The sequence below is a fragment of the Salmo trutta genome, chromosome 36 (assembly GCF_901001165.1).
Source record: "Salmo trutta chromosome 36, fSalTru1.1, whole genome shotgun sequence".
In the NCBI taxonomy this organism is placed as follows: domain Eukaryota; kingdom Metazoa; phylum Chordata; class Actinopteri; order Salmoniformes; family Salmonidae; genus Salmo; species Salmo trutta.
Window position 1 is genome coordinate 13,892,479 of NC_042992.1, and position 12,652 is coordinate 13,905,130.

Below are 12,652 nucleotides of genomic sequence, written 5' to 3' on the forward strand. Positions count from 1 at the left end.
CAATAACCCAAAACACAAGGCCAACTACACTGAAGTAGCCTACCAAGAAGCCGGTGAATGTTCCTGAGTGGCGGAGTTACATTTTTGACATGAAAATATACATCAAGACCTGAAAATGGTTGTCTAGCAATGATCAACAACCAACTTGACAGAGTTTGAAGAATTTTGAAAAGAATAAATGGGCAAATGTTGCACAATCCAATTGTGGAAAGCTCTTAGAGACTTACCCAGAAAGACTCACAGCTGTAATCACTGCCAAATGTGATTCTAACATTTTTTGACTCAGGTGGTTGAATACTTAATGAAGATGTTTTATTTTCCATACATCTTAACAAAATGTTAGAATTTCTCTTCCACTTTGATATTAGAGTACTTTGTGTAGATGACAAAAAAATGACATTCATTTGAATCCCACTTTATAATGCAACTAAATGTGGAAAAATTCAAAGGGTGTTAATACTTTCTGAAGGTTCTGTAGATCAGTGTTTGTATTTATTATGGATCCCCATTAGCTGTTGCCAAGGCAGCAGCTAGTCTTCCTAGGGTCCTGCAAAATTAAGGCAGTTTATGCAATTTTAAAAACAGTACAATATTCACAAGACACTGTGTGCCCTCAGGCCCCTACTCCACCACTACCACATACCTACAGTACAAAATCCATGTGTATGTGTGTGATTGTATAGTGCGTATGTTATCGTGTGTGTGCGCGCGCGCGCATGTGCTTGTGTTGCTTCACAGTCCCCGTTGTTCCATAAGGCTTAGAGAGCGAGAGATATATGAATGGCTTAATAGCTAGAGGAGAGATGACAAGTTTGATAAATGGATGTATTTCAGAGAGTGGAAGACCGGTGATAGAAAAATGGAGTGATTATGTAGATATGGCCAAACACCCCAGAGTCTGCTCCCAGTCTCCTCTCAGAGATTCATCTCAGCTCACCTGAGTTCAACCCTTTTTTTCTCAGATAAATAGGAAAAATGAAAATTGTGTGTTTGTGTCAAATAAAATAAAATGTTATTTGTCACATGCTTGGTAAACAACAGGTGTAGACGAACAGTGAAATGCTTACGGGTCCTTTTCCAACAATACAGAGTTAAAAGAGAAATAGTGACACGAGGAACAAATACACAGTGAATAACAATAATGAGTGAAAATACCATGGCTATATACAGGCAGTACCAGTACAGAGTTGATGTGCAGGGGCACGAGGTCATTGAGGTAGATACAATATGTACATGGAGGTAGTGGTAAAGTGACTAGGCAACAGGATACATAAGACAGTAGCAGCAGCAGAGTGTATATAAGTCCAGTTTGTGTGGATAGAGTCCAAGCAAGAGAGTTAGTGGAAGAAAGGTTCAATGCAGGTAGTCCGGGTAGCCATTTGATTAGCTATTTAGCAGACTTGTTTAGCAGCCTTATGGCTTGGGGGTAGAAGCTGTTCAAGGGTCCTGTTGGTTCCAGACTAGGTGCATTGGTACAGCTTGCCGTGTGGTAGCAGAGAACAGCCTATGGCTTGGGTGGCTGGAGTCTGACAATTTTTGGGCCTTCCTTGACACCGCCTGGTATAGATGGCCGGGAGCTTGGTACTTTTTTTTGGGGGGGGGGGGGGGGGGGGGGGGTTTGAATGTTTGGGCAGGCAGTGTTCTGGCCAGTGCTGATGTTCCCTCTCTCCGTTCTGTCAGTTCCGCTCGGTTACACAGGGAAATGGAACGTTTCCCACATGCACACACACGCAACGGAATGCCCTGGCACTCAAGCCTCAAGTCGCCTAGCAACTGCACTGGCAGGCAGGCAGGCAGCCAATGTGGTGTGTGTGTGTACAGTATATATGAAATTCTGTGTAATTGTGTACTAGTGAATGTTGAAGTTAGTGAGTTGTTTTCAGGTGTGTGTGTGTGTGTGTGTGTGTGTGCAAGAGAGAAAATTGAAGTAAAATATACTGAGTTGCGTTCAGGTCTGTGTTGGCGGTGGTGTTGCTCAGGATGCTGTGTTTAAAAGTCCCCTCACATCATCGCTGGTTTTGACTAGATGGTATACACCCATGGACGGAGGGCACTTTTCCTAGCAGGTTAGGAGAGCTTACAGCGCGGGCTCTGTGTTCACCCACTTCTTCGTCTCCATGGAGATGGTGACAGAGTGTGACAGTGTCCCGGGGCAGACAGAGGAAGCGACACAACACCACATAGTTGATCTGGCCAGAGGGAAGAGAGGACAAGGAGTCTGCCTGTCACTCTTGAATCTCTTGTTCTCTTTCCCTATCTATCTCTCTTTAATTGAAGCTAGGATTAAACCAAAAGGCACATTGTAGACAAGCACATTTTACTGTAGACAATGCAGAGATTGCATTCATAGATAAACACTAGATTTCGGCTCAACCGTAAAACTACCTTTAGAAGTAAAAAAATCAATGCACTTTCTTATTATTTTATTCAGATCTCTTAACTCTCTACCTTTCTCTGTGTAGTGTAATAGACTGGTTAAGACTTGATCGTTCAATCACAAATACCAGACACCACCAGACCTGAGCCGGCCTTGGACCTTGGTTAAGACCTGGAGAGGTTGACAGAGGAAAGGTTCAACATTGCCAATGTGTGTGTGTGTGTGTGTGTGTGTGTGTGTCGTCCCCTAGCCATGAAGTTCCATGAGACGTTGCATTCCATTGCAGTGAAGGAGGGGCTTAACGATCGTAAGGTCACCAGAGCTGTGGAGAGTTTCAGCTGGAACATCACCATACTGAAGGTGAATCTACACACGCACTGTCACACACAGCAGACCAAAGACAACCACAGAACAGTGCCAGTCTGTTTCCATATTAGCCAACTCCAACAAACCTCTCTCTCTCTCTCTCCTATCCTCCCCCTTCTCCCACTCGCTCTCTCAGGGACAGGCAGACCTTCTGAAACGGGCTATGACGGAGGTGCAGGAGAACATGAAGCAGGTACACTATGCTGCCCTGACCTCTAACCTTAGTAAGGGTGTGACAGGAGAGGCGACCCGCCCCCGACGCAGCCTGGACACCATCCAGGAGAGAGCTACAGCTCCGGCTAGAGGTTCCCCTTAGGTACAGGTCTAGGACCAGCTTACCCGCCTCAAATGATATATTAAATCAAAAGGGGGGAAATGTAAAACCTGACCTTAGATCAGTTTCTAAGGGCACCGTCATCCTTCTCTGAGGATCGGCAGGTTGGCCAGAACTGACAACCAAGTTGCTACGCAGACTCGAAAGGGAATGGCTCCTTCTGCATCTAACCCGGTTAGGGGCTGCGGTTAGGGGCTGTCGGAGTCTAGTTGGCTATTCTCTCCACACAACGATGAACAGAAGATGGACTAAAACAATTCAAGAAAAATATTCCTGTTATACCACTGTCAGGAGGGAGGAGAACGTCGTGGAGAGGAAGGAAGTCAGAGAGACAATCAGAATGGCCTGTCCCTGAATGTAGCTGGAAATATCTTTTTAATCCTCCTCTGTGAAGTGTTTGTTATTTTTGGAGCTGGATTCAATCTGTATCGCAGAACATCCGTTTTAAAATGTTTGAGCCGACATACAGTATGAAGCGACCACAGGAATATTGACTTTAATTGTCAAATCGCGCTATAAAGCGTCTCTTCAGCACTATGGAGTCGTTGTTTTTTGTTGGGGGAAGTGGAGGGCTTTCAGGGCGATAAACTACAGAACAAAGTGAAACTGAATGAGACAGAAGTGATAACGTACGTGTGGGAGGAGGCTGATTCAGAATGTGTGTGAAAGTGTGACTGCTACCAATATAATATGCTACTTAGCAGACAATTTTATACAAAGCGACTTACAGTAGTGTGTGCTACAATCCTGAAGTTGCAAACACCAACTGAGCCACTTCAGCTTCTCCAGGTGCAGTGGAACAAAAGAATGTAGATGTGAACACAGAATTAGAATGAGTAGAATGGAAATCCCCATTCATGTCAATTACGCTGTAACGTACGCGTCAGCCCTTAGTGTCTGTCTGCAGGATTTCACTCCCTTGTACTTGACAGATGAATTAAGGGTGCTGATTAGTAAGGAACTGCCCTCACCTATGGATATGTATATTGTTGGGATTGGGTTAATGATAGAACTCAACCAGAATGTTAATGACTCAACTGTATGATCAAATACTCCTTCCATAGCACCTTGACCAATGCTTTTCTAGGTGGTTGTGTCACACATGACAGTATTAACCTCATTCTGTAAAACATTACTGGATTTTTACAAAATGGTGACTTCAGATAAAAAATAAAAAAACATTCCTGATACTGATGTTGATGTCCTCCATGGTTTACCGTCAGATAGCGTGACGAATCAGTCTGCACTGAGCATCACGTAGACTCCACCTGTCAGAAGACAATTGTTGTCCTCTTGAAAACCTGGATGCTGTAGGATGATTCCTTGTTTCATGGTAGATTGACATCAATATCTCCTTCAAACCATATCCATTACCACAACCAACCAGTAAGCAAATAAACCAGTTACTTCAATCATAAAACCCTGCTTTTTACACACACACACACACACACACACACACACACACACACACACACACACACACACACACACACAGCTTTGACCATTTGCTCAACTGATAGCCAGCTGGCCACACATCCAATCAACAAAGAGAAGCCAAAGTATTGGATATCCACTGGCATTTTCAAATGTCACTTACAACAGTGGAGGCTGCTGAGGGGAGGAAGGCTCAGAATGAAATCAAGCATGTTTTTGTGTTTGATACCATTCCTTTCATCAAATCAAATCCCATTGCACTCCATTCCAGCCATTTATGAGCCGTCCTCCCCTCGGCAGCCTCCACTTATGAGCATTGTTTACCCTTCTTCATTGCATGTTTTGTTTGTTTTTAGTTAGCATTGCCAATTTAAATATTAGTTGTACAATTCAGCATGTTGCTAGCACTTGTACAATGTCCTGTTGAAAAACCATTCTCTCCCCCTCTGAACATGACACAGGCATACTGTAACGAGCATTTTATTGGTCTATAGATAACCATCTCTCTGCTGTAGGGACATCCCTCGCGTGTGCAATGCTTTACTTGGCTACCCCAGGAAGCAAGATAAATACAAGGACATCAGAAATAATCAAATCTTATTACATGGAACAGATTATTTTTTAAAGCCTGTTTTCCTTAATTTAATAATTTCACATTGTAATGCAGCTGTATTGGGTTAAAATTGTATCTTTAAACAAAAATGTAAAGAAGAAGTGAGTCAGTTAAACTTATGGATCAAATCCCTTTAGCGGGATCGATTTGACGACATCCGGTGAAATGGCAGAGCGTCAAATTCAAATGAAATATTCAACTTTCATGAAATCACACATGCAATACACCAAATTAAAGCTACACTTTTTGTTAATCCAGCCGCGGTGTCAGATTTCAAAGGCTTTACGGCGAAAACAAACCATGCTATTATCTGAGGACAGCACCCCATCAAACAAAGACAGACAATCATAATTCAACCCGCCAGGCGCGACACAAAACTCAGAAATAACGATATAATTCATGCCTTACCTTTGACGAGCTTCTTCTGTTGGCACTCCAATATGTCCCATAAACATCACAAATGGTCCTTTTGTTCGATTAATTCCGTCGTTATATATCCAAAATGTCCATTTATTTGGCGCATTTGATCCAGAAAAACACTGGTTCCAACACACACTACATGACTACAAAATATCTCATAAGTTACCTGTAATCTTTGTCCAAATATTTCAAATCAACTTTCCTAATACAACTTTAGGTATTTTTTTACTTAAATAATTGATAAAATTTAAGACGGGATAAACTGTGTTCAATACCGGACGAAAACAAAGAAAGCACGTTCCAGGTCACGCGCACCGAAACATTAGAGTGCACCTGGTGTGACACAGGAAAATAAACAGGGCTACTCATTTATTTCTCTAAAGAAAAACATCAACCAATTTCTAAAGACTGTTGACATCTAGTGGAAGCTCACAGACTTTATTCAAACCGTTTTAGAAACTTTAGAGTTTTCTATCCAATTATATTCATATCCTAGCTTCTGGGCCTGAGTAGCAGCCAGTTTACTTTGGGCACACTTTTCATCCGGACGTGAAAATAGCGCCCCCAAGCCATAAGAAGCTTTAATCTGTCAATGGTTTCCAGGCACTGGTTAAGAGTAGGTAGAAGTTGCCTCCTAACAACTGATACAGGATCAGATATTGTACCATCCCCCTAATGGTAGGTGTAGGACTGCCAATTGGTTAGGAGCAACTTCTACCTCGAAACAGTTAAAGGACAATCAATCAGAGGCGGTGAATGGAGGTAAGACAAGAGAAGCTCTTTAGACACAGGCATTAGATACAGACAAGAGGTATGGGACAGACCGCTCCCCTACCTTGAGAAACAGGGTACTACCCTACCATTACTACATACAGAGAAGGGAAAGGCATCCCTCACACTGATAAATGCACTATGAATTCCAGTTCCTGAGGGTAGCCTGTGGTGAACTGTCTTGTAGCACCCTCGTGTGGCAGAAATGGGTATCATCATTAAAGTCACAGGTGGGGTTGGATAAGCACTAAGGCCCAAGCATTCAGGAGAAGAGTCTAGGCATAAGAGAGATCTATGGTATTCATGAAGGAATACAGAGCAGGTGAGATAAGGTATTGGGTAGGCTGCCATAGTCCAGCCCACATTGGCAAGTTTGATCCAGCAGTGGCGAGTTGGTTTTCCTGTGTGGGGCAGCATATCGTCCAGGCTGGGATGAATCCCTCCAAATGGTTAAGGTGGGGGATTAGGGAGTAGATCAACTTATCCTAGATCTCTGGTTAGTGGTAACTCCCACCCAGATCTGTAAAGTCCATCACAGGTCCTGGGAGTTGACAATGGCGAAGTCTGAGTCTTTGCTGTGAATGCTGCCCTCGTCTGGGCTGGAGGAACCCGACGCTGCACCCATCAGGGGGTCCTGGAACGGCTCCACCCTGACCGAGCCATGGAGCTGTCTGATTGGAGGGGTCCTCTCCACCCCTCCCTCGGTGGGCTGCAGCTCTCCGTCCTGCGAGACCAGAATGTAGTCATCCCAGTTCCTCCCCTCCGAGCCCCCACACAGAGAGGACTCTGGGGGAGACGCCTGCAAAAGGGAGACAAGGGGCTTGTTCAACACTGCTGTTGACTGGCTGATCTACAAATCACCTTCCATCATAAATAACTACTAGTATTATTTGTAGATTAGTCACAATATACCCACAAGTCATCACAGATTTTGAAGCATAGGGAAAGATACCAAAGTATGCAAGGGTACACTGCAAACATGAGTCTACCTATTAATACAACCATGTGTTCACCTGTTGCTCTGGTGGTGTGTGCTCCAGCTCTTCCTCCTGTTCTCCATCAGCGTCGCCACGCTGCGGCGCGGCCAGGTAAGGCTGGTCTTCATGGTGACTGTTGGCGTGGTCATAGTGGTCATCAGCGATGGTGATCTCCTCGTTCTCCTCAGCCTCCAGCAGGCTCTGGTTGAAACGCAGAGCTCCCTTCAGGATGTCCTTGATCTGACGGATTCATTCATAAACACACAGAGCAAGTCATGATGAACACACACAGATGTACTACACACATGGTCAAAATGCTAACTCAGAGAGGCGCTAACATGCACCCCCACCCACCCACAATTATGTGGTGCTGCTGTCCAGTACCTGCTTAAGTCCAGCCAGTGACACCAACACCTCATCCTCTTTCTCCAGGTGCTCCTGTAGGATCACCTCCTGGATCCTCCCTGAGGAGACAGACATCAGATCACAAGCTAGGTTTCCATCCAACTGGTGACCGATTTACATGCTGAATATTCTAAAATACGCATAAAAACAATGTGCATTTTCCCACCAGAAATGTTTCCATCGAATTGTTGCTATTAAATTCCCATGTACCGAATGAAAAATGCAAGTTAAATGGGTTTCCATCGCATTTTCAACTTTACTGATGGTTTTGTCACAAACTGTTGTGTTATACAGTGAATGTGCCCACTCTGGTCTTGGCACATGCGCTCTAGCCAACAGCTGGCAGATACAGTGCGGGTAGGCTACCTACATGAGATTATTATGGATAAGAGCGATATTTGTATCTGTCAAACAGCACCCAAGCATCGATCATCATGTCACCAGAATAAGACCCTCAATATTTATTGGAAAGGAGCATCAAGTTCATCACCTCGTACTTTACCACCCTGGGATGTTATAAAGCATTTCATCTGAAGCATGCTTTTCCTGAGGGTCAGTGCTATCCGGGATCCTTGGGACGTTCCTACCCTAAACCATAACCATTTTATATGTCAACTTCAATGGGGGTAGAGACGTCCCAAGATTAAGGATAGCACAGACCCTTTCCAGAGTCGTAGTGGGAGGACCACATAACATATCAAAGCATGCCTCCCAAGTTTACTTCCATGTTATTATTATATCAATATTTGCGCATTAAGGCGTTTCCAATGCCATTTCTTGCATAATTACTGTTACCGACAAAAAGATCCAACCTCGTCTAGTTAGATTACAGTCGTAACCCTACACATTGACTTGGTACTGCTACTCCATGCTATTTTTACTCCTTATTCACCGTTTGTCTGAATATACCCATACTAATATACTACACACCATCTATTCATTTTCGCATACTATTTAGCACGCACCGTTTAGTAAAACGTATGCGGGTATGCCAAGGGCACAAAACAATAGTGGCTCTTGACTGGCTGAGTGGACGGGGCGGGGCCGAGTGCAGCTCAATTTTTGCATATTCAACAGACATGCGTCGCATTAACCAGCCTGATAATAGCTCATTTCCAATTCGATTACTTTCTGTAAACTCTGAATCGAATAGGAATGGAGTTATAGGCTGTCACATTGGCCCTATACCATAGCCCATTTATCCAGCTCATACAGTTGAAGTCTGAAGTTTAAATACGCTTAGGTTAAATTCATTAAAACTCGTTTTTCAACCACCCCACAAATTTCTTGTCAACAAACTATAGATTTGGCAAGTCGGTTAGGACATCTACTTTGTGCACGACACAAGTCATTTTTCCAACAATTGTTTTAAAGACTATCAGACTAGATTATTTCACTGTATTACAATTCCAGTGGGTCAAAAGTTATACACTGAGTTGACTGTGCCTTTAAACAGCTTGGATAATTCCAGAAAATTATGTCATGGCTTTAGAAGCTTCTGATAGGCTAATTGACATAATTTGAGTCAATTGGAGGTGTACCTGTGAATGTATTTCAAGGCCTACCTTCAAACTCAGTGCCTCTTTGCTTGACATCATGGGAAAATCAAAAGAAATCAGCCAAGACCTCAGGAAAAAGATTGTAGACCTCCACAAGTCTGGTTCATCCTTGGGAGCAATTTCTGAAGGTACCACGTTCATCTGTACAAACAATAGTACTCAAGTATAAACACCATGGGACCACGCAGCTGTCATACCGCTCAGGAAGGAGACGTGTTCTGTCTCCTAGAGATGAATGTACTTTGGTGCGAAAAGTGCAAATCAATTCCAGAACAACAGCAAAGGACCTTGTGAAGATACAGGAGGAAACAGGTACAAAAGTATCTATATCCACAGTAAAACGAGTCCTATAATCGACATAAGCTGAAAGGCCGCTCAGCAAGGAAGAAGCCACTGCTCCAAAACCGCCATAAAAAAGCCAGACTACGGTTTGCAACTGCACATGGGGACAAAGATCGTACTTTTTGGAGAAATGTCATCTGGTCTGAGAACTGTTTGGCCATAATAACCATCGTTATGTTTGGAGTAAAAAGGGGGATGCTTGCAAGACGAAGAACACCATCCCAACTGTGAAGCACGGAGGTCGCAGCATCATGTTGTGGGGGTTGCTTTGCTGCAGGAGGGACTGTTGCACTTCAAAATAGATGGCATCATGAGGGAGAAAAATGATGTGGATATATTGAAGCAACATCAAGACATCAGTCAAGAAGTTAAAGCTTGGTCGCAAATGGGTCTTCGAAATGGACAATGACCCCAAGCATACTTCCAAAGTTGTGGAAAAATGGCTTAAGGACAAGAAAGTCAAGGTATTGGAGTGGCCATCACAAAGCTCTGTCAGGAGGAATGGGCCAAAGTTCACCCAACTTATTGTAGGAAGTTTGTGGAAGGCTACCCGAAACGTTTGACCCAAGTTAAACAATTTAAAGGCAATGCTACCAAATACTAATTGAGTGCATGTAAACTTCTGACCCACTGGGAATGTGATGAAAGAAATAAAAGCTGAAATAAATCACTCTACTATTATTCTGACATTTCACATTCTTAAAATAAAGTGGTGATCCTAACTGATCTGAGACAGGGACTTTTTACTAGGATTAAATGTCAGGAATTGTGAAAAGCTGAGTTGAAATGTATTTGGCTAAGGTGTATGTAAACTTCCGACTTCAACTGTCTATCCTATTTAAAAAGGACTGAAGACAGAAACAGAATTTGGTTCCATTTCAACAGTTTATTTATTAGCGAAACCAAAGTGTTGTAACATATCTGAATTAAAACCAAATAGCCTAGTAGACAGACTAAAACTTTTCAAATCAAAATGCTATTGCACAGAAAAACGTGGACAGTCAGGTGCAGCGCAAATTCAGACCCGCTGGACAGTAACATACTAAACTAAAGGAGCGATCATTGGGAATGAGTCCCCGGTGCCGACACATTCAGAAATCAAAACATGGTTTATTATTTAGTTTAAAAGCTCTGATGATTGCCAAGAGAACAAACAATTTTCAATGAGAAAACAGAAATCCACTTTGGGATAAAAACATAGAAAAAAGACCTGTAACAATTTTTAGGAGAACAAAAACTGTAGACTTTTGTTGTCTCGCTACTTGAAGAGAACTATGGCTCGCCAGCAGCCCAGCACTTCCAATGCATTGTGGAAAAGTCTGCATTGAATTCTACTAGAAGAAGAGCTGAAAGATGTAGAACATCCTGGTTTTTAAACCATACTAGATTTTCAAAAATGCACATACTATAAAACATATTTTACATACTGAAACTGCGTCATGTGCGATTGCGTAGTTTCCTGCTATTCGTTGATTTCAGTAGCATGTCTAACTGATCAGCTGTTGATTTCAGTAGCATGTCTAACTGATCAGCTGTTGATTTCAGTAGCACATCCCATATCTAACTGATCAACTGTTGATTTCAGTAGCATGTCTAACTGATCAACTGTTGATTTCAGTAGCACACCCCCGTATCTAACTGATCAGCTGTTGATTTCAGTAGCACACCCCCCGTATCTAACTGATCAGCTGTTGATTTCAGTAGCACACCCCCGTATCTAACTGATCAGCTGTTGATTTCAGTAGCACACCCCCGTATCTAACTGATCAGCTGTTGATTTCAGTAGCACACCCCGGTATCTAACTGATCAGCTGTTGATTTCAGTAGCACACCCCCGTATCTAACTGATCAACTGTTGATTTCAGTAGCATGTCTAACTGATCAACTGTTGATTTCAGTAGCACACCCCCGTATCTAACTGATCAGCTGTTGATTTCAGTAGCACACCCCCGTATCTAACTGATCAGCTGTTGATTTCAGTAGCACACCCCCGTATCTAACTGATCAGCTGTTGATTTCAGTAGCACACCCCCGTATCTAACTGATCAGCTGTTGATTTCAGTAGCACACCCCCGTATCTAACTGATCAGCTGTTGATTTCAGTAGCACACCCCCCGTATCTAACTGATCAGCTGTTGATTTCAGTAGCACACCCCCGTATCTAACTGATCAGCTGTTGATTTCAGTAGCACACCCCCGTATCTAACTGATCAGCTGTTGATTTCAGTAGCACACCCCCGTATCTAACTGTTGTCAAAGCTGAAATGAGTTTGACATCCGGGCATTTAAAGTTTACTTGATTTCTTTCGCATACTCAAACGGCCTACTATTTAGGACTCCAGTATGGGTATTCAGACACTGTTTCTTTATTCCTGGTGTCACCATTTCTATTTCATTTGTCATTTTATCTTTCACTCTGCATTGTTGGAAAAGGGCCAGTAAGTAAGCATTTCACTTTCACTGAAGCATGTGACAAACAATTTGATACAGCAGTAACACACAGACAGTAACCAAAAGCATTTGTTTTAACGACTGATTACACCTGTTTACTGGTTTGATCACTAGATTGATCAAAACATCATTGTGGTTATAGCTCAACTCACAGGCTATCATTGGAACCTCACAGATGCGTGTGTTGATACTGGATTTGCAATCTATCCACTGATGCGTCAGGGTTGTTAAACTCAATGTGCATGTTAATATATGCATGTTGATATATGTATTGGTAGGTAAACTTACCAATGTGTGTGTTCATCATCTTGGCACAGTACTTGCTCATGGCCTCTAGGTCATTGATCTGACCCTGCAGGAAGGACACCTGGGCCTCCAACTCCTCCTCCTGACAACACAGAGGGAACAACTGTGTGAGAGCATGAGAGAGTGAGAAATGAGAGCTAGGAAAGAGACCTGCAGAGAGAGAGAGGGGGAAGAGAGAGAAGAGAGGGGGAAGAGAGAGAAGAGAGGAGAGAGAAGAGAGGGGGAAGAGAGAGAAGAGAGGGGGAAGAGAGAGAAGAAGGAAAGAGAGGGGGAAGAGAGAGAAGAGAGGGGGAAGAG

The 12,652-nt window shown here is 43.1% G+C and overlaps 2 protein-coding genes across 4 annotated transcripts in view; one reads left to right on the forward strand and one right to left on the reverse strand.

Moving 5' to 3' along the window:
- Nucleotides 1-4,267, forward strand: part of LOC115175484 (inactive phospholipase C-like protein 2) — a 45,943-nt gene extending 41,676 nt beyond the window's left edge. For all 3 annotated transcript variants that reach the window (XM_029734733.1, XM_029734734.1, XM_029734735.1), the window contains exons 11-12: nt 2,628-2,737; nt 2,880-4,267. In XM_029734733.1, the coding sequence (XP_029590593.1) occupies nt 2,628-2,737; nt 2,880-3,059 (290 nt within the window). In that variant the 3' untranslated portion in view covers nt 3,060-4,267. The remainder of the gene's footprint in view (nt 1-2,627; nt 2,738-2,879) is intronic.
- A 1,595-nt stretch (nt 4,268-5,862) lies between these two features.
- On the reverse strand, nt 5,863-12,437 carry LOC115175485 (TBC1 domain family member 5; the record flags this gene model as incomplete). Its single annotated transcript, XM_029734736.1, is given in 4 exon segments — nt 5,863-7,114; nt 7,329-7,532; nt 7,677-7,756; nt 12,338-12,437. Coding segments are annotated over 4 exon segments (651 nt in total), but the record flags the coding sequence as incomplete, so codon positions are not given.
- Nucleotides 12,438-12,652: the final 215 nt, after the last annotated feature.